Source organism: Ceratotherium simum, chromosome 21 (assembly GCF_057802395.1).
Source record: "Ceratotherium simum simum isolate JZ-2026a chromosome 21, ASM5780239v1, whole genome shotgun sequence".
Classification (NCBI taxonomy): domain Eukaryota; kingdom Metazoa; phylum Chordata; class Mammalia; order Perissodactyla; family Rhinocerotidae; genus Ceratotherium; species Ceratotherium simum.
Window position 1 is genome coordinate 48645437 of NC_141920.1, and position 21929 is coordinate 48667365.

The window sequence follows — 21929 nt, forward strand, 5'->3', positions numbered from 1 at the left end:
CTCCCAACTCCCCCACCCCCCAAGCCTCTGTAAACCACCAATGTGTTCTCTGTATCTATGAGTTTGGTTTTTTTCAGATTTCACATATAAGAGAAATCATATGGTATTTGTCCCTCTCTGTCTGCCTTATTTCACTTAGTGTAATGCCCTCAAGATCCCACCATGTTGTTGCAAATAGCAAGATTTCATTCTTTTTTATGGCTGAATAACATTCCATTGTGTATACATAGGCCACAATTTCTTTATCCATTCATCCATTGATGGACACTTAGGTTGTTTCCATATTTTGGCTATTGTAAATAATGCTACAATAAATATGGGGATGCAAATATCTTTTTGAGTTAGTGTTTTTGTTTTCTTTGTATACTTAGAAGTGAGATTGCTGGATCATATAGTACTTCTATTTTTAATTTTTTGAGGAAACTCCATTCAGTTTTTCACAGTCGCTGCACCAATTTACATTCCCACCAACAGTGGACAAGGGTTCCCTTTTCTCCACATCCTCGCCAACACTTGTTATTTCTCGTCTTTTTGATAATAGCCATCTAACAGGTGTGAGGTGATATTTCATTGTGGTTTTGATTTGCATTTCCCTGATGATTAGTGATGTTGAGCATCTTTTCATGTACCTGTTGGCCATCTGTATGCCTTCTTTGGAAAAATGTCTATTTAGATCTTCTGCCCATTTTTAATCAGATTGTTAGCTTTTTCACTATTGAGTTGTATAACTTCTTTAAATATTTTGGATATTAACCCTTTATCAGATATGTGATTTGCAAATATTTTCTCTTATTCAGTAGGTTGCCTTTTCGTTTGGTTGATGGTTTCCTTTGCTGGGCGGAAGATTTTTAGTTTGATGTAGTCCCTCTTGTTTATTTTTGCTTTTGTTGCCTTTGCTTTTGGTGTCAAATCCAAAAAATCATTACCAAAAATGATGTCAATAAACTTGCTGTCTATGTTTTCTTCTAGGAGTTTAATGGTTTCAGGTTTTACATTCAAGTCTTTAATGCATTTTGAGTTAATTTTTTGTGTACAGTATAAGATAGTGGTTCAGTTTCATTCTTTTGCATGTAGCTGTCCAGTTTTCCCAAAACCATGTATTGAAGAGACTTTCCCCACTATATATTCTTGGCTCCTTTGTTGTAAAGTAATTGAACATATATGTATAGGTTTATTTCTGGGCTCTCTATTCTTTTCCATTGATCTATGTGTCTGTTTTTGTGCCAATACCACATTGTTTTAATTACTATAGCTTTGTAATAAAGTTTGAAATCAAGGAACATAATGCCTCCAGCTTTGTTTTTCTTTCTCAAGATTGTTTTGGCTATTTAGTGTCTTTTGTCATTCCATACAAATTTTAGGATTGTTTGTTCTATTTCTGTGAAGAATGCCATTGGAATTTTGGTAGAAATTGCACTGAATCTGTAGATTGCTTTGAGTGGTATGAACATTTTAACAATATTAATTCTTCCAATCTAGAGCATGGAATACCTTTTCGTTTATTTGTGTCTTCTTCAGTTTCTTTCAATAACATCTTGCAGTTTTCAGCGCACAGTATATTAGTAATTTTTAAAAGCTAAGATACTCTCACCAATCCCTGAATCGCATCCCCACCCGGGCCTAGAGTTTGAGGCATGGGAGAACTGGAGAGCAAAACAGGGAAACGAGATGGCAGAAGAGTGTCCATCTCAGTATAAGCCGAACATTACCTAGAGGCACGTGTCCTCCAGTCCATCTCAGGAGGGAGTGTGAAGTGCCCCGAGTGCTCAGTCTGGAGAATTCACTGTTGCTTCAACGGTCTGCATCTCAGATTCTTCTCTGATTCCTCCCTAAACACAGAAGTCTTGGGAGAGAATTTGTGAAAACAGCATGATTCCCTCTCTCAGCCTTGGACACACAGGACATTTCACCTTAATCTCCAGCTGTTCCTGGTGTTGTCCGTGAAGCACACACATCCCCTCCACCACTGCAAACCCTTTCTGGATGATGCTCTGGGGAGAGGGGTGACAGCCCCTTGGAATTCAACTCTGTGCTTAACAAATTTTAATTTTTTTTCTGCCACTTACTGTGGTAATGCAAAAAATTAAAATGGAGAGTCCCCCATAATTAGAGTATCCATACGTCCCGATTAGCCTGGCAGAGTCAGGGGTTATACTGCCGTCTCGGCATAGCTACTAACAGAGGTTCCTTTCAAGCCCAAAAGAATCTGGTGTGAACATAACCACCATCAAGATGTGAGTCAAGGGAAATAAGGGTCAGGCTATATCAGCAAAGCTTGCCCTGTTTTGGTCACTGGTATAAATAAACTGGGGATAAATAGAGGTTAAATATGAAAAGACTGTCAATAGAAACCTCCATACAGCTAACAACAAGAGCAAAAATAATAACGCAGGGTGGGTTGTAAATGGCCGACATCACCCCCTTTACCCTGTGCCCTCTGAAGGCAGCCAACCAGTGGCACATCAGGCAGTGTGGGGCCATGCGGGGCAGGTGGACCTCCTCTTTAGCCTCATCATCCAGGTGCTCCTTTTACGGCCCAGAGAAGGGGAAACAAAGAAATAACCAGGATGGCTGGCACTCATGGAGAGCACGCGGCCAGGTGCTCCCCCAGTCCCCGCATGAGCACCCATGTGATGGCCCTCACAGCACCGCCAGGTGGTTACCACCATCACGCCCACTTTCCAGATGTGGAAACTGAGGCAGGAAGAAACTGAGGAACTTGCCCAAGGCTTCGTGCCTGGTAAGAAGTGGAGCTGGATTTGTACCAGGCAGCCTAGTTTTAAGGCCACGATGTGACAGTGCCCCTGCCCTACCTGCCCCTTGTGTGTCCAGAACGGCCAGGGCCTGCCCACTCTGCTCCCCCTGCAGCCCTCCTGGCACAAGGACGCAGCTCTCACCTGCACTGTTGCAACAGCCCCAAAGGCTCCCAGTGCAGAACTCACAGACCTGGACCCTCATAGCATCTTCTGCCAGTGGCCAGGGAGCCACATAGACCCCAAGTCTGACCCTAACACTGGCTTATACATGTTTCCTGCTTTTTCACAGCTTCAGAGGAGGACCCTGGGCCTCCGCCAGGCACACAAGGCCCCCCCAGCCTGTTGCAACCTTAGCACCCCTCATCATCACCCACCACATCCTGCTCCCCTGCCAGGTCCCCAGAGCCGCTGCCCCATCTCAGCCCATTCCCCAGGCCCCAGCAGCATCTGCTCTGCCACCTTCCCTCTCTGGAGGCTACCTTCATCCTCACTGCCGTGGACTTCTGCTGCTCTTTGTCACCTTCTCTGTGAAGCCTCTGTGGCACCCACAGCTGCCACCCTTCCTCTGTGATCACAGGCACTGTCCGTTTCTTTGCCTGCTGGAGTGGTGGTGGAAATCCAAGGTCCCCGCAGCCCTGCACACAGTAGGCCATCATCGCACACTGAGGCAGCATGTGCAGTCATGCTGGGCAGGGGACCCCTACTCTCCACTAGCATTTGTTGATTGAATGAATGAATGCTCGGTCCCCGCCCCTGGGACTCCAGAAATGCTGGGTTTGCATGTTCCCAACGTTACATGCATCACACTCATAACGTGAACTGCTCTCTAATAACCGTGGAGACAGCAACACGGATTTATCTTATCAAGCTAGCTTAATTTGCTGCGAGGGGCATGCATATGTGGAGGGAGGGGGCAGAATCAGGAAACATTAGAAGGAAAACTCCAAAGTAGAGACAGGAGAGACTCCCAAGGTGCACACGGGAGACAGGACAACAGGAAATGCATCTCCAGGGAAGGGAGGGCCAGGCAATAAACCAACAGAGGGGACAGCAGAAGGGGGAGTCCAGGAGTACACAACAGCCTGTGGGCACCTCCCACTGGGCTCCGAGATGGCTATCTGCAGAGGGGCCGTTTAAGGGTCTCCCTCAGAGTCCAGGGTTAAAGAGAAAAGCCCATATCCTCCTTCCTGACCCAAATCTGAGGTTCCCACCCACCATCTGCACCAGCTGGAATGACAAAAGTGCCATCTCCTTCCCCATGAGGGCCGATCTCTTAGGGACAAGGATGAGAATGGGGCCAGAGGAAAGGACAGCCCCTTTTAAGGAACGTCCACAAAGGGGAGTAGGATTACAAGGACAAATCTTTCAAATGAGTCTTTTTGGGTGGCAGAAACTGAGGATAGAGATTGGGGTCAACTACTGTGTTGCATAAGTGCTGGTCACACCTGGATGATCACACATCCTCTGAAAGGTCACCTCCAGCTGACTGCAAGCATCCTGACGCCACGGGCCTCCCCTCAACAGCTGTCCCGGCCACCCAGCAAAGGAGTTAGGACCTCACCCCTGGCGGCCTGGGTGCTGCTTCCCGACACCCCAAAGGGTTTTCAGGACTGTTCTGGGGGCTCAAGGAGGCCACTGCCCCACAGAGGGGGGCTCTGAAGGGCCAGCACCACCCTGCGGATAATTTTCCAAGGCAAATCCCCACTTCACGAATTCTGCTGTGCACTGTGCAGGATGGTCTAGCCCGGGGTGTGAACTTGCACTCTCTGGAGTTTGAGGGGAGGAGAAAACCCAGTCTGGAACCCCGACCCTTCCTGACCACCCCCTCCCCAAGCACATTTCAGTGTCCCAGGTGGAGACCCTCCTCCCAGGACAGCCAGGTCCCCCGCAAAGGTTCCCTGCGTCTCGCTCCAGTGTTCGCAGCCTCTGTCCACGCGGCCCCGCGCACCGAGCACTGGGCTCAGAGGTTGGCCTTCTTTTGTGGCATCTCTTCCTCCAAGTGTCCATCTCCATTCCCTGCGCCCACCCCAGCTCAGCCCCACGAAATCCAACTGAAAAGGTCCCGGAATGCGCGGTTGCGCGGAGTTCGGGGAGGGGGCGTCTGGGGCCCACTACAGACCTGGAACTCACCGCGATGCGGGTGGCAGCCTCAGGTGTCGCCTCTATAGAATGAATTTAATGATGGGACGGACCCTGCAGCTGTTCTTCCAGAGGATCAAAGGGGCAGGGGGCGGGGGTGGAAAGGGGAGAATATCAAGCGCCGGGCAATTGGCTCTGCACGCTCAGGTTAGGTCTCCACCATCCTGGGGGGCCTCATTACCCAAACAGGGGACTCAGGGACTCCCAGCCCCGCGGCTGCGGGGGCAGAGCAGGGGAGCAGGCGGCAAAGGGCTGAAGAAGATGGGCGCTGAGGTGAGCAGCGGCGGAGGTGGGAGGACCGGCGGGGACCCCGGGAGGGCCTGGGGCGGAGCTGGATCCGGGGGACCGGGGGCGAGCGGGCAGCCCGGCGAGGGTGGCGGAGGTGGGTTAACGGGGCGAGGGCCCGAGAGCCTCGGAGGGGCGCGGGTCGAGGAGGGCGCGGGCCGAGGCGCAGCGCGCGGCGCGGGGATGGGCGGGCGCTCCCGCGGTGCCCGCCGCCCGCGGTGCCCGCCGCCCGCGCTTTAGGCGGAGCAGGGAGAGCCGCGCGTCTGCGCCGGAGCCCCGGTCCCGCCGCCGCCGTCTCTCGCGCCGCGTCCGCCCCGCCGCGCACCCGCCGCCCCGGGCGGGCACCCCTGGGCATGAGCGCCCCCCCGACGCTGCCCCCCGGGGACGACGAAGGGCTCGAGACGGCCTGGCCCCCCGCGGCCAACGCCAGCCGCGCCCCGGCGGAGAAGGCGGCGGCGGCGGGGACCGAGGGCGCGGGGGCGGCGGGCATGGTCGCCATCCAGTGCATCTACGCGCTGGTGTGCCTGGTGGGCCTGGTGGGCAACGCTCTGGTCATCTTCGTGATCCTCCGCTACGCCAAGATGAAGACCGCTACCAACATCTACTTGCTCAACCTGGCCATCGCCGACGAGCTCTTCATGCTGAGCGTACCCTTCGTGGCCTCGTCGGCCGCCCTGCGCCACTGGCCCTTCGGGTCAGTGCTGTGCCGCGCGGTGCTCAGCGTGGACGGCCTCAACATGTTCACCAGCGTCTTCTGTCTGACCGTGCTCAGCGTGGACCGCTACGTCGCCGTGGTGCACCCTCTGCGCGCCGCCACCTACCGGAGGCCCAGCGTGGCCAAGCTTATTAACTTAGGCGTGTGGCTGGCGTCCTTGCTGGTCACTCTGCCCATCGCCATCTTCGCCGACACCAGGCCGGCTCGGGACGGCCAGGCCATGGCCTGCAACCTGCACTGGCCGCACCCGGCCTGGCCGGCGGTCTTCGTGGTCTATACGTTCCTGCTGGGCTTCCTGCTGCCTGTTCTGGCCATTGGCCTCTGCTACTTGCTTATCGTGGGCAAGATGCGCGCGGTGGCTCTGCGGGCCGGCTGGCAGCAGCGGAGACGCTCGGAGAAGAAGATCACGCGGCTGGTGCTGATGGTGGTGGCCGTCTTTGTGCTCTGCTGGATGCCTTTCTACGTGGTGCAGCTACTGAACCTGTTTGTGACCCGCCTTGATGCCACCGTCAACCACGTGTCCCTCATCCTCAGCTACGCCAACAGCTGCGCCAACCCCATCCTCTATGGCTTCCTCTCGGACAACTTCCGCCGTTCTTTCCAGCGGGTTCTCTGCCTGCGCTGCTGCCTGCTGGATGCTGCTGGTGGTGCTGAGGAAGAGCCCCTGGCCTACTATGCCACTGCTCTCAAGAGCAGAGGTGGGGTGGGATGCATATGCCCCGCGCTCCCCTGCCAGCAGGAGCCGGTACAACCAGAACCCAGCCGCAAGCAGATGCCGCTCACCAGGACCACCACCTTCTGAAAAGCACTTTCAGCACCCAACCGGCATGGTCACCTCCAAGAGGGTCTAGACAACCATGACAGCCCAGCAGACTGCCTCTCCTGGATGCTTGCCTAAGACCTGCCACCTGTTCCCCCCCACAGCCACCTCTTTCTGGCAGTCTGTGTGCCAGCCCCAAGAGTATCAAAGCGCCTCTGCTTTCTCCGCTCCCCAGGACTCTGGCTTTCAGAAGGCTGCCTCCATGGGGGTAGGACTCCACTGAGAACTGATCTAGGATGTTAATTATTCCTGAACCTTTGGCTGTTTTTCAAGGGGTGGGAAACAGGAGGATGTAGGGGAGGAATGGCTGTCTGCATGCAACTTGTTACAGCAAATAGGAGATGCCTGTCTGGAGGGTGGAGGCAGCCAAGCGTCCTTGCGCTGTGCAGAACTGCCCCGTGGTGGGGACACAGCCCCCTTGCATGTGTGGAAACGGAAGGGAGGGAGGAAGGAAGAGGCCTCCATCACACTCTCTTAGCTTCTGTCCCTGGGCTCTTGTGCTACATGAGACTTGTGTGCAGCAGCCTGGGGTACCGACGTTGTCACCCCCCAGGTGCAATGCCTACTTGCAGTCACAAATGTCACCCTCGTTGCCCTGGCCGGTAGCAGCCTTCCTGTGAGTAGAAAAGGTTTGGAGAGACCTGACGTGGGGTTTGTTACAAGGCATAAAACCAGGTCAGTAATAAAAAAAGAGAGAGGCTAAATCTCATCCAGCTCCTGTGATGTGATTTTCGACCTGACCCTTTGGTGTGAGAGCATGAGACCTTGTTACAGCGGCAGTTTATCCAGTCGTGGTGAGTGGGAGGGGAGCCAGGGGTGGGAGGAGAGGACCAGAGAATGCAGATGGAAATCGGCTGGATGTTGATAAAAGAGGCAGCTCTAACACCCACTGTTAAAAAAAAGTCAACATTCAGTAAAACATCAGCCAGATGCAGATAATAAACATATGTAGGCTGAACACAGTAAAAAGCCATAAATTTTTGCCTGATGTTAACCCAAAGATAAATTATCTTTCCCCAAAGAAAAAAGTCAGTTTAAGAGGAGCTTCAGTCCTGCTTTCTGCTACAGGCAGAGGTGGAGGCTGAGGAAAGGCTTGCAATGTGTGTGTCGGAATCTGGGGTGAAAGCATGTGCGTGAGGTGCTGCTGGGGGCCCCACCTGGCTTAGCACAGCAAGAGATACTTCTGGGTGTGGCTGGCCTGGTCCTGAAGGTGAGAGGAAGGCATATGGGGAGGGGGTAGAAGGGTAGTTGAAGAGAGAGCCCCCTGCTCTTTGGAATGGTCGGCGTCTCTGAGCTCACAACTTCCTGGCAAGAGGCTTCAAGAGAGAGCATCCTGGACCCATCTGCCTAGCAGATCTTGCCTGACTTGGGCAGCCAGGAGGCATTCCAAGGTGGGCAAAGTGGGGCTGCTGGGAGGCTAAAGAAGATGAAGGCAGGGACAGGTGGGAAGGGCAGGGCCCGAGGGGTTGCTGTGCCTCCACCATGGGCCAGCGCTCCCCCCTGAGAGCAAGGCTCTTCCCTGAAGTGTTCGGGCCAAAGCCAGAGTTTCACCTGATGTGAGCAGGTGCCTGGTGTATGGGAAACAGGCAGGAGAGCTGAGTTCTGGTCCTAGATACAAGCCTTGTTAAGATCCTTGTATGACAAGGCAAGTGACTGAACCCCGCTCGGAGTCCTCAGAGTGTTGCCTGTAAAATCAGAGGCCCTTCCAGTACCAGTGACTCTTAGAGATCTGACCTCATGGTTTTTCCGTTTGGCTGTAGATTCCAGCTTCTGCCTTATTGAAGGAACAAAGAAACGGCCTTAGCGAAACTGTCATTGGGCATAACTGTTGGTTCTGACCCTCAGTACGGCCCACCAACAGAGTGGTCTGTAAGCAGTGATCAGTGTTGACCAGTGTGTCTCAGGGCTGGGGGGCGAGGTGGAGATATAGGTCTGTAGGGTCTGTACATGAGGTGGTCTACTTCTGACTCTGAGAGACAACGTGTAGCCAAGTGTGTCCCACACACTGGAGACATGGCTGTGCACTGGAAGCTCCCAGCTAAGGCGCAGAAGCCCTGGAACCCACACACACACGCCCACATGCACACACAAGCACGCACAGACATCAACCATCCTAACTTGTCCATACCCACTGGAGTTACCTTGGGTGTCGAGAGTAAGTCAGTGCTGGTGTCTGTGGGCCTTGTATAACTGTAACTTCTTGGCAGTCTTTAAAATTGAACTATTTCTATGTTCCCCAGTGCCTGGCCATGTCTGGCAGGGTGGGCACTGGTAAGTGTAGTTGAACTGAGCCGCGAGGACCACCCAGGCTGACAGCAGTGAGGTGAGGCACTCGTGGCCCTGGTGATGATCTGAAGTGGCCTTGGGCTGCGGGGCCTTTGCCCCAGCTTCGGGGGGGTGGGGGCTGGGTCCTTCTCCTCAGTCTCCCACAGTGACACACTGGACTAACTCTCTGATGAGCGAGATGGGCACTTACCAGGGGTCTTTGCAACAGTTATGCCTGGCTGAGTATTTAAAAATCCAACCTTTTTAACTTAGTTGGTGATGGTTGAAGGACAGGCAGCCTTAGGTAATAGAAAGAAAAGTCACCGGGAGGCAGGGGGCCTCAGCTGCAGCCAGGCCCATGAGCTGTGATTTAACCTCTCTGAGCCTCAGTTTCCCAATTGAAATAGGCAACAAAGGGAGGTTGTAAGTTGTGAGTTCTTCCCAGCTGTAAACTCTGCTTTCTCAAAAACACTGGAGAAATATGTTAACCAAGGCAGTGGAGAGATAAAAGACAGCATTCTTTCATGCTTAGTGCTCTCTCCATCACTCGTTAAAAATGAGCATTGACACTCCCTTGACCCTGGAGTAATAAATCTGCAGTGGAGGGGTGGGGTGGGGATGGGTGGGAGAGTGGGTCCTGCTGATCATGCTCTTCCTCAGCTGCAGAGCCATCTCAATTCTTGGGGCTTAACAACTCGGCAGCAGCAAAGCATCCCAAGCATTTGTCTGGGGGTGCATTTAGAGCCCGTCCACAGTGCTGCTGGCTGTGGTTGGCGTCTACCCCTAGGCCTTTGTAACAGCTGGTTGCATAAAACTCTCCCTCGTGGTTCGTGGTTCGTGTGCGGCAAGACTGCAGTGAATTGAGGTCAGTGATGGGGACGGGTCCCAAGGGCACTTACACGTGTCACCTGCCTGGGGGTCAGCCATGCATTGACCTTAGTCCTGCTCTGCTTACCCAGACTGGGAGTAACAGCTTTTGGCTGCAAGATGAATGAAAACATTGTTTTTATCACGGATAGAAACAGCCTTCAGGTACTCCTCAATCAGTGAACTTGCTTTGCCTTTTAAAATTGCCTTTAATTTGTTGTTCAGTGACGAGCCAGGGGTTTAATTCTTCCAGATGGTATTTGGGCGTGACAGGTGGCCACTCATGGGAGCTCTTGCCTCATTTGTCAGCACTATGTCTTTGAGCAAAGATGATATTTTCATATTCATCTTTATATTCTGGCTTCACTTTCATTAGAAAACATCACTTCTAGAGCTCCTTAGGTGCTAAAGGCTGATATCAAAGGAAAAACCAACCAAATGTGGCATGTTCGGGGCATGCCACCTCGGAAATCGGGCATGGAACCCTGTGCGGTGAGGGGGCAAATCCCTGCAGATTTGGGTTTTGAAGCTCTTCTCTGACAGGCTGTGGGTGGTGACTCATCCCATCTCTCACACTCCCTTACCCTGAGTAGATAACAGAATAGCCTCAGATTCCTCAAGCACAAAAGTCTTCTAAGTCCTAAGGCTCTGACCTCTGTGACCGCTCTACAGCGCCGTGTGCCGTCAGCTCGCACCACGCCCGAGGCTCTGCTCTGTGGAGGTGTGCACAGATGGGCGACACAAAGACAGCACACTGAGGGCTGCTGCTGTGGGGTGCGCGGCAGCTTCAAGGTACGGGGAAGCCTCTGCAGACTGCCCTCTGCCCTCATGAGGCCTGGAGGTTAATGGCAAGAGATGGGCATTAATCAGATAACCGCAGAAATGCGAGTACACTGCTAAGCTGAAATAAGAACTATCCAGGAAGGAACCCAGCTTCCGGGAGATGATACACTAAAAGAACCTGACCTTGTCCCAAGGCAGGCTTCCCCAGGAAGGTTGCTGGAGATGACCTCCTCCAAAGGCTGCATGGGAATTAACCAGAAGATGAGGGGCTGTGGCGGATGGTGTGAAGGGCTCTAAGCGTGTGCAAAGGGCCTGTAGAAAGAGGCACTGAAGTTGCCTAAGGTGACTAGAACAGAGGACAGATGATGCCCAGTTGGCTGGGGGCGTTGGCAGCCCCTGACTAGCAGTGCCTCATAAGCCCCCTTAAGGCTTTAGGACCCTGCCGTAGAATAGTGGTGACAGACTCTAATGAGAGGCAAGTCTGCCTGGCAAAGAAACCCATCAACTCTTGACTTCTGTGACATTGGGGCACACGTGCACTCCACTTCTCACGGGGACGTTGGCAGGAGGATTGTATTCTTTTCATTTCAACTTTCAACTTTGCATCAACAGGGAGGCAGGGTCTCCATCACGTGAATGGATTGGTCAGTGTCTAACAGGAAGGGGCACTTTTGAAAATAAGGGAGAACCAATATAAACAAAAATCCAAGATCACTAACTGTGTTGCCTAGAAGGGGAGCCCTGACTTTGCTAAAACAAAACCTGTGGCTTCCCATTATGAAAAGTCACCGTGGGCATCCTCTGCTGCAACGTGGGGGTCGAAATGACTGGGTGGAAATGACTGGGGGCTGCCCGAGGTCAGCTCTGGCCCCAGGTGGGTATGTGGTGCACCGGGGACAGAGCACCCGCTCACCAGCCCAGTGTGGCCACAGGGAAGCTACGTGGCCCCTGGAGAAAGGGCAGAACGACAGACTCTACCCCTAAGGGTGCAGTGGCTGGCCCAGAGGAGGGCTCACCATCCAGATGGTGACTGTCATGACCACATGACAGAGAAGAAGGACAAGGGTGTGGTGCAGAGAGTGGAGGGTGTTTCTTCTTTCTCTTTTTTTTTACATCAGACTTTCTTTAGCCATTCTGAGGAGGCCGGTTTCTTTTTAATCTGTTTTTATTGAAGTGTAATTTACATACAGTAAAATTCACTCTTTTTAGATGTACAGTTCTATGAATTTTGACAAACTTACACAGTTACAGTTGTTTAACTGCCACTACAGTAAGATGGGGCCAGTTTCTGTTACCGTGTCCTTCCCTTGTGGTGGCTGTCACCTGTACCCTGAGGAGATGGGCAACAAGAGCATAGGGAGGACAAGAGGAGACAGACCTGGGTACAGTGCTGTCCCCAGATGGAAGGAGGCCACCTATTTATTCCATTTCCTGGGCTCCTCCCCCCGGGCAGGGAGACCTCCATCAATTTACCTAGGACACTAAGCCCCCTTGACCTCCTGGATTTGAAGAGAAGCAGCCTGGGCTCCAGAGACCACCCACGCACAAACTAGGGCCTTGAGTGTCTCCCTGGGCAAGTTGCTGTCTTCCTGATGCCCTCATAGGCTTTTACCCTGAGTGCTGGAGAGAGAGTGCGGTTCTCCTCCAAGCCAGGGTTCAGAACTCCCTTTGAAGCCTCGCAGAGTGGAGTAGCCCTTGAGACCCAGCCGCGTCAAAACCATCGTGTCCACTTGCCGCAGGCCTGCAGACGGCTTGCTGCTGGGTTTGTGCTGCTCCATCGTCTTAGCTCTGTGTTGGTCATGGCTGTGTTCACGCTCTGGAAATTCAGAGAAATTAAACAGAGAAGCAGGACTTGCTCCGTGCCCTTCCCAGACTTTCCTTTCTCCTCATGCTACTATTGGATTCCTGAAGTCGCACTGCTTAGGAGAAGGGAGAAAATGTTTGCGGAAAGACAGGAGTCAAATTCTGGCAAAGAATCACCAAAAATGGCACTTTTGGTTTTGATCACCATTTCAAGAGAAATTTAACAATGTGTCCCCTGATTATGAGGGTGATAGTGTGCCAGGCTGGAGATCTCTAAAGAGTTTTTGGGACGCGGGGGCTCTGTTCTCAAGGAAATGCAATGGAATTGAGGCAGGAGGCAGGAGGGAGAGGGAAGATTCAGGAGGCTGTAGACAAGCCCCTTTCTTCCTCACTGGGCAGCTCAACAAAGGTTTCCTTGACTCCGACAGCCCATGAGTGAGCAGTCGGGGCCAGCCTCCGTGTAAAGACTGAAGGAGGATTCCAGGAGGGCAACAGAGAGAAGCTGCCACACCAGGAAGGTGCAGAAGAGGAGCAGGTTTCATGGCAGGATCATATCAGTCATGAAATGTCCTGTTTACAAGAAGATTTATTTCAAGCAGACGGTCAGGGAAATGTCTGGCCTGTGGCCAGGGGGCATTATCATCATGGACCCCAGTTTGGAATCTTAGAGTTTTTCACTGGATCCCTGAATCCCTCCTGCTGTTGGCTCCCAGTGGGTGTGACTTTCTCTAAGGTTCTGGTGGGCGTGACTTTCACCAAGACACCACAGGGTTCTTTTGTCTTTCCCAATCACACTTTCAAAACACCATGGAAAGGATTTTGATTCTGTTAGAATCTGATGTTAAAACAACATTTCGTTTCTCTTGTGAGAGGAAATCAGTTGTTTGCCTACATCTGAACCTGCTGACCAAAAAAAGGAAGAAGGACTCTCTCAAAACAAAAAGAGAGAGCGCTGAACCCGGCGCACGTTCAGAGAGAGAAGGAAAGTCAGAGCTGGGCGTTGCCTGTGTTATTTTATGAAGAAATGCCTGAAACGTCAGGGAAGTGTTTTAACATGAGCTCAGGTACCCCCACCGAGTCATGACCGTGATGGAACGTGTTTATATTCTTTGTAACCTCAGTTTTCCTTGAAGAGATAATATAATGATTAACCCTCATTTAACACAAGACCAACAGGAGCCCCCAAAAGTCAGAACTTGGGGATCTTCTGTCACCTGGCCCTGCCTACAACTGGAATGCCATGCCCAGGAGCCCCAGGAAGGAGTGTGGCAGTGGTTTGCCACATGGGAGGCGGGAGGCAGCGCCACCATCTCTTTCACAGGGGACTTCCTTGCTTCCTGAGTGCCCCCTCCAGTTCTCCTCCTCCCTGAAACTGCGTGATGTGGGGTTTGCCGTCTTGCTTTTATGCCTCCTTACACACCGCTAGTGCGCTGCCAGAATTTGGGGCAGCACAAGTCCAGAACATGGGGGAATGATCAGGGCCCTGGGAGACATAGGAGCTGGGTATCATGAAAATCTATTTGCTGAAGGTAAAGAGAGTCAGGCTGTCTGGTCATTGCTTAGAAAAGCTCGTCTTTGTGATTCAATGTGAACACAGGATCCTAGGTGTGGGGAGATCCTGAAGGGTTGGGGGCCGTCAGAGAGGACAAAGGCCTCATCCTGCGTGTGTAGACAACTCCAAAGGCAGTAGAGGGGGAGGGGCGCCAGGGAACTTTCTGGTGTGATGAAATGTTCTATATATTGATGATGGCGATGGTTCCACCAATGTGTGTGTTCTTCAGGACCCATAGAACTGTTCACTGAAAAGCGTGAATTTTACTGTATGTCAATTATATCTTAATTTTAAAAAGAAATAAAATCAATGCACTAGCCACCGACTGGGCCGGGCCTGCTCTTCCCAGGGCCTGGTCATCATGGCCAGCACTTTCTGGGCCAGCAGACCTTAATTCATGTAGTCCCTAATCAACGGACAGTCTCCACTTGGGGCTGGTTCTTCTTTCCCCGGCAGAGAAAGAGGACGATGAGCCAATGGGCACACACTTTCCTGAAGGAGAGTTCCAGAAGGCCCTGCACTTTAGTTGACAGGCCGCCGTCCCTGAGAAGATGAGGGTGGCAGCATCCCTGCTTCTGAGTGGGCAGTCTCTGACGTGCAGCCAGGGGGGGAGCTCAGTCACAGGTGGGATCACAGAAGTGTCTCTGTCTCTGCTGGGGGTGTTAGGTGCCAAGGCCCACCGCCAGCTTGTAATGCCCCAGCGTGGCAGACGGTTGGGCCTGTACAGCATTTTCAATGAGGATTCTTTTCCCTTCTGCAGGTTCCTCTTTGTGTTGCTAAACTTTAAGGCCCCACGTGGCACTGATGGGGAGGGGCGGGCCGTGCCGCCTCCCCGAGGCTCCCGGTTCTGCCTGGACTGAAGCCAGTCCTCTCTCTCGCCTCTGGGCCCTGAGAAAGCAAGTAGGCACTTTGGGGTGTGCTCTCCCCTTCTCTGTGGCCTCCCTGGGAGCATAATGGAGGGGTCTCTGCACCTATATCCTGTGACAGGCCTTGTGATCAGGGAGAATAGACCCTGGACGCGGGATTCTACAGCTCCCAAGGATCTGCTCTCCCCCACATGAACATCTCCCTCCTTGATCTCTGTTGATGCCCCAAATCCCACCGTGACCCTTCCTCCAGGATTGACAGCATCCTTCCAAGTGACTGCACTTTGCCTTGAAAGAATGCTTTCCACTTTCTGCACGACCTAGAACTTGCCCTCAAGACACTCAAGATCTCAATATAACCTTATTCTTGATCCAGTTTTACATCCGCTAATTGGCTGGCACGCGAGCTAACATTTGTGAGCGCCTGCTGTGTGCCGGAAGCTGTGCTAGCTCACCTCGTCTCATCTTCGTGGAAACCCTGCGAGGTGACGCTGCTGGCACCCTGTCTTACAGTCTCAGAACGGTGCCATGGTGCCCTGGTCACGTGACTACCAAGTGTCAGGCTGGGATGCAAATCCAGGGGTATCTGACCCCCACACTCCATGTTAGTCCTGCTGGACGCTGACAAGGGAAGCTGCCGGTTTCTGCCGGTGGACACATGTAAATAAGTCTAGAAGTCGCTGTTACTTTCCCAAACAATTTCACTACATGAATTGAACGTTCTTACTAAAACTCCTTGAGTGATGCACTGGCACCCAGGTTAGAATTCAACATCTTTAGCTGGCATACAGTCCTCTCTGCCCCTCCACTTTTATCTCTCCATTTCCACCTCTTCAGCCTCATCCCGGATCCCCTCCTCCTTGCTCACCATGCTCCTTGCCCTCTGCCAAGACAGTTCCTGGTGCAGGGCCTTTGCACATGCTGTTGCTTCTACCAGGACTGCTCACCCCTGCACTCTGCACTTGACTAAGCCCTGCTGCTCCTTCAGGTCTAGCGCTAAGTGTCAGCTCAGCAAAGACGCCTTCTCCAGTCCCCTAATCTAAATCCCGTCCTGTACTGTGCTGTGCTTCCCCTCAGCTCCTATTGCTGTTTCTAAGTTAGATACAATTGGGAGGTGATCATTTGTTTTATGTCTGTCACCCCCCCCGAGTGTGAGCCTCTCAAGGCAGGGGCTTGTCCCATACCTGTCACCATGCCAGCACAGAGTACCTGCTCAGTGAATATTTGCTGAACTAATCCATGAGAAGGGGTTAGGTCTGGGGGGGCAGAAAAGCCATTTGACTCATAAAATCGAATTCTGACTTCTCCAGAAACACCACCTTGGCCTTCTCCCTCAAGTCCTCATCAGCAAACATGTACCACTAGCTGAAATTTGGGCTTCTCCCTCAGACCTGGACGTCCAATAATGTGAACAGAAAGCAGAGAGCATACAGGCTGACTCACAGCCCCTGGTCCATAAAGTCTACCCCGATTTTACACGCTGGAGGATAGTTTTTATACTAAGTGATTTGTTTATGTGGTCCTGGTGTCTTTATCAAAGAAAGGCTATGGTCCTCTAGTTGTTTTGAGAGTTGCAAGTTCAGATGAGGCCTGTAAACAGGGACGCTGATCTCCACGGGACAGGAAGTGAGGGGCTGGGCCCCCACCTCACTAGTGTTCTGGGGTCCAGGATGCCCCAGTAAGGTTCTTGCCTCTGGATCTTGAAAGTGTGTTTTGGTCTTCTTGTGTTCTTAAGAAAATGCCCCTCCTCTGGAGGAAAAAATCCTAAAGCAATGAGCCCTTGAAAGTCAATTTGATGGCTACATGGGAGCAGACCCTTTTGAACAATGGAAGGCCAGGCAGTCAGGACAAGTTTGTAAGGAATCACTCTCTCCTCTGGACCCCGCAGGACAACTCAGCTACACCTGCTTTGCCTCCACTCATCTAGTTCTTCCTTCGTATGCACCCACTACGGAATTTGGTTTCTGCCAGTCTACCAAACTCCTCAAGCCACAGCGCTCAACTCGCTATCTCAGTGCACGGCAGCCGCCACCCTCACCCTGCACACACCAGAGCTGTCAGCCGCATCCCAGGATGTTGCACTCTCCAGCTGCACCTTCACAACAGGAACTGCTCAGCTTGAAACTGAGAAATTCAGCATCATCCATGTGTATACAAATATTTGAATATTTGACCAAATTTGATTTTCTTTCCACTTCTGCTTTATGAACACTTTGGGAGCACTGCATATAAAATTCAGCCAGTCTACCAGCCCAGGAAAAGGGGCCCAAGAAATTTGTGTATTAAAAAGACAGTGTTTCTAATCTCCAACAGAAATGAGAATGATTTAACACTGCGTAAGACCTTGGCATGTGGAAACAATTGTTTGAATATGAGCCACAGACTGAGACCCCTCCTGACTGCTGTGTTTGGATAGCTCAAAGAGCAGATAATGCCAAACCATACACAGAATGACACACAGCGGGGATTCTGGAGATGCCCAAGAAAGACTGTTTCTTTAACGCATGCCAACAAATAATCCTATAATGTATTTTAAGACGCATAGACACAAGTCCTGTGCATGAAGTGGTTATGGTTACAAAAGGAAAAAATAAATATTTGTGCACACAGGCATAACGTGAAGTCCTTCTACAGTGAAAACAATGTCCTCTGGAAAGATCTTTGAAAGTCAGAGATGGTGCCATCGGCAGATGGAGCCAGTGAAGGGGTGTGGAGCAGCCTTTAAATGCATCTCAGGGCATTTGCATTGTTGGTGCGCCTGGTTCAATGATGCAAAATGAGGGGTGGGGGAGGGGAGGTGAACAGACACAACCCAAGAACACTCTGTTATTTGTTTATTTTCTACATGTGATGTCATAAGCAAGGGTTTTGCCCGTGTCCTAGTTTATCTGCAATAAATAAATAACTATGTACAAATGTGCTGAGTTTACAAAATAGTAGAAGAAAACCTTTGCATCACAAAAGATACATTATATGATACATTTTTTTCCACACACTAAAGCATGATTTCATCCCTAGCTTAGTTGAACCAAAGAACTTCTCTACCCTGTGCAGCAATGTCTAAAGTTGTGTACCTAGTCTTTCTACCAGAAAGCAAAGCTATAACGTGAAAATTCCTCAGTTTCTTGAGAATAAAGGACCTGGTTTGGCCTACTACTTATTACTGATCCATATTTAATGTGTTCCAGAAAGTTGGAAGCTATCTGGCACAGTTCTTCTCAGGCTGTACTGGGCAGACACCGCCTGCAGACCTTGTTACAATCCAGATTCTCATGCAGCAGGTGGGTGGAGCTGGAGCTCCTGCATTTCTAACCAGCCGCCCCAGCGGGGGGGCAGCCTCTGCTTCTTGCCCGGGGCCCCTGCTCCAAGTGGACGGGGTTAGAAGGCCTCTCTGAAGTGGGAGATATTCTCCAGGGCCTGATCAAGGTGGGACCCTAACTGAGCATCCTTCAGGCTCCATCCTCAAGCTCCCAAATCCCACAAAGGAGTAGAGCTGGGCTACAAATCACAACAACAATAAGAGTCAAAATGGGAATTGGCCTGGATCATGCAGCTCAAAACTGTCTTCAACCGTCTCCTGGGACGTGCTTCTGTCTTCTCTAAATCTAGAGCAATCGAGTGAACGTCTTCAACATTGTCCAAAATAACTAATAATAATAATAATATAAAAAGAAACTGCATAAGAAGCTTAACAATAGTTACTACTTTTCAGTCCAAATCAAAACAACAACAATATAACCCAGCCTCACTGTCTAAAAAATAAAATACTCCTTGGGGTTGAAATTCTATGACAGTTCAGCAACATTAGTTTAACGAATGCCCCTCACATCTTAACCTCTGTTAAAATGATATTGCTCTGGAAGCCTGCAATTTCAAGAAAAATTAGCAAATCTGGTGCAAAAGCAAATCCCCAACCACTCTGGTCTTGAGAGGTTTTGTTTCTGTTTCACATGGGAGTCCGCCTAGGCAGACACTAAGAGCAGAGGGGTCTGACACAGGGCGGTGACTCAGGTGGGTTGGCTGAGTTCCTGAGGAGGGAAAATTGGGAGGAATGAGGGGGGAATACAGGGCTGGGCTTCATAAATGCAAGAGGACTGGGAAAAAAATTCACCAAGATAGTATAACTGCCACACGACAAGTGGGAGTATATAAATATAGAGATAGGGAAGGAGAAGGGGGTGGGAGGAGTGGGGAGGGATACACACAAGTAGGGAAAAAGCAAAAGAACAAGATTCTAAATACTCAAAAAATAAATATCTTGGTCATTATTGATGACTTCATTACACTCACTAGTCCACGAGATCACAGTCTGCCCCAAAGGCTGCCAACCATAACGCTCACCCCTCCTTGGTGAGGGCACGGGACACTTTGGAGTCTGTGTCTTCATCATAAAACGACCATCTCGCCCAGTTGTCCGATGACGTCATGGAAATGGCTGGGGCGCATAGTCCTTCCAATTCCCCCTCCCCAGCCATGCGTGGAATCAGAGAAGAAGGTGGGGAGGGTCTTCTTCAGTTCTGATGCCAGCTAAGGTGCTTTGGGGTAGCCAGGGAGTAAGGCTGGGGGCGGGGGGCGGGCACAGAAGGGTGGCAAAGGCCAAGCCCACACCTGGGGCCGGGGAGGGAGGCCCCTCAGAGTTTCTGAGGCGTCCGCTCCGTTCCCACGTGCTGCAGCACCACCTCCTTGGCTGGGGCCCCACACTTGTACTCCAGCTCGGCCCGCAGGGCCCCTTGCTTCTTGCGCAGGTGGCAGAGGAGCGCCAAAAGCGCCACCACCAGAGACAGACTCGCGATGGAGATGCCAATAAGCACGACCGAATGCATGGGTCTTACAGGCGAGGGGCTCGAGGTGGCGCCGGGGGTCGGGCTGACTGGGAGCTCCCCAGAGCCGCCGTCTTCGTCGCCGCCGTTGGTCACCTTGGGGTCACAGTCAGTGGCAGCCTGGCCGGCGAGGGGCGAGTCGGGCCCGCAGATGCACTGGTAGCTGCCAGGGAGGTTGAGGCACGCGTCGGGGCAGTAGCCATTGTTGCATTCGTCGATGTCTGTGCACATGAAGCCCTCGTCCAGGATGTAGCCCTCCGGGCACTGGCATGTAGTTGGGTTGTTGGGGTCGCAGTCAGCTGGGCATGCAGTCTGGTTGCAGAACATCTGGCACCTGTGCGGGTCGTTGGGGGTGGGCGCGAAGCCCTCGGCGCAGACGCAGCGGTAGCCATTTTGACCCACGGGCTGGCACTGGTACTCGCACTGAGTCCCGAAGCATGGGTCCACGGGCTCCACGCACTCGCCGTCCACCAGGTCGTAGCCGGGGTAGCAGTGGCACTGGAAGCCGCCCTGAGTGTTGACACAGCGCTGCGGGCACGGACTGGGCACCAGCGTACAGTCGTCCACGTCCTCGCAATGGTGCTGGTCGGCAGCCAGCTGGTAGCCCGTCTCGCACATGCACGAGTAGGCGCCGGGCACGTCCGGGGTGCGGTAGCAGAAGTGTTCGCAGAGTTGGTCGCACGAGTGCTCCCCAGGCGCGGCGCAGGAACGCCCGTCGGCCTGCAGGGCGGCGTCGGCCGGGCAGAGGCAGCGCGACGCCCCGGCGCTCCCGTTGCACTTGTGCTGGCAGCCGCCCTGTTCCACGCTGCAGTCCCAGGCGCCGGGCGCCTCCTGGCTCCAGCGCGCCTCGGCCTCTCCGGGCGGCGCCGCGCACTCCAGCTCCACTCCGAAGGGCCCTACAGCGGCGGAGCTACCCACCGGCAGCGCCTGGAAGTCCGCGCCGCGGGCCCCGAACGGGGTGCTGTAGGTGATCGAGACACTGGCGGCCGCCGCGGACTCCACAGCCAGGGGCCTGCAGGAGGCTGCGAAGTGAAACTCGCAGAGGAAGCCATCGGCCTCCGCGGAGCACTGCTGCTCCTCCCAGGCCGGCTCGCCGGGTGCAGCGGCCCCGGCCGCCGAGACTGTGACGCACAGCGGACCGCAGAGAGGCGCCCCGTCGCGGTGGAGCCGCGCCCACCTGCTGTAGCTGGTGCGGTTATCGCCCGTAACCCACTGGAAGCCGCGCAAGGGGCCGAAGTGCCCCGGGTCCCTGCAGCCGGGCGGGAGCTGCAGGCCGATCCAGAAGCGCTGGCTGTCGCCGCCGTCGCCACTCAGTAGCAGAGAGATGACATCAGCCGCCACCGAGGAGCGCACGGTCATCAGGTGGCCCCGCAGGCGCTCGCAGGCCTGGCTGGCGGCGAGGAAGGGCACGGGACCCCGGAAGAGCGCGAAGCAGTCGTGCTCGACGCACTGGCTGCCGTGGGGCTGCGGTTCCGTGGGCGCCGGGAGCCCCAGGCCAGCGGGGGCCAGCACGCCGAGAAGCAGGACCCGGAGCATGCTGTCCAGGCGCGCCGCGTGCAGGCCCCGGGGAGAGCGCAGGCGCCGCGACGAGGCCGGAGCCCGGCCGGGGCCGAGAGGTGCAGGGCGCCGCCGGCGACAACCCCTCCTGTCTGTCCCAGCACGGACGCGTCCGGACGCGGCGCGCAACCCCGGCAAGGCAGCCTCTGACATGCCAGCGGGCCGGGGCCCGAGTTTATAAGTGCGCGGCCCTCCCTCCCTGGACGTTCGGGAAAAGGAAGGAAGTGCCTAGTGGGAAGGGCTGATGCTGCATTCTCGGATTACTGGGTTCTCCGGACGCCTTGCGCCCGCCCTCGCGCCTGGGATCACCTCGGGGGGATGAGTAAACCCAGCCCGGGCCCTGGTACGTCCCCGGGCGGGGCCGCCAGGCGCAAGCGCGGCGGGAAGACAGCACCTCTGTCGGCAAGGCGACAGTCCCCGCCCCGCCACTCGGGCCCCCACGCGCGCAGCCTGAAGAGAGGCTTAATCCGCAGCCCTTCCTAATTTCCCTGTCCTCTTGCTTTTTCTTCATCAATGTGTTGTTACCACCGATTTCAAGGAAGCCTGGATTGCAGAAGACTAGGAAGAGACCAGGGCGAGGAGGGCTTTGAAGAGGGGCGGGGGAGGTAGTGCCCAGGACCCGCAGGGGTCGGGGAGGAGGTGCCCGCCAGGAAGAGGACTTTGGAAGGGGCTGCCTCGGGCGAGGACTTCCCCAAAGACGC

General features: G+C 53.4%; 2 protein-coding genes across 2 annotated transcripts; one reads left to right on the plus strand and one right to left on the minus strand.

The window, feature by feature from the left end:
* The first annotated feature begins 5533 nt into the window (after positions 1-5533).
* On the plus strand, positions 5534-6697 carry SSTR4 (somatostatin receptor 4). Its single transcript, XM_004441946.3, has one exon. It carries the CDS (start codon positions 5534-5536, stop codon positions 6695-6697), a length of 1164 nt encoding a protein of 387 aa, XP_004442003.2.
* Positions 6698-17668: 10971 nt separating this feature from the next.
* THBD (thrombomodulin) lies at positions 17669-21515 on the minus strand. The gene has a single exon (XM_004441945.3). It carries the CDS (start codon positions 21379-21381, stop codon positions 19483-19485), a length of 1899 nt encoding a protein of 632 aa, XP_004442002.3. The 5' UTR covers positions 21382-21515; the 3' UTR covers positions 17669-19482.
* Positions 21516-21929: the final 414 nt, after the last annotated feature.

Excerpts from the sequence above, each read along its gene's own strand:
- SSTR4 (XM_004441946.3), top strand. The coding sequence starts at position 5,534 with ATGAGCGCCCCCCCGACGCTGCCCCCCGGGGACGACGAAGGGCTCGAG.
- THBD (XM_004441945.3), bottom strand. The coding sequence starts at position 21,381 with ATGTCAGAGGCTGCCTTGCCGGGGTTGCGCGCCGCGTCCGGACGCGTC.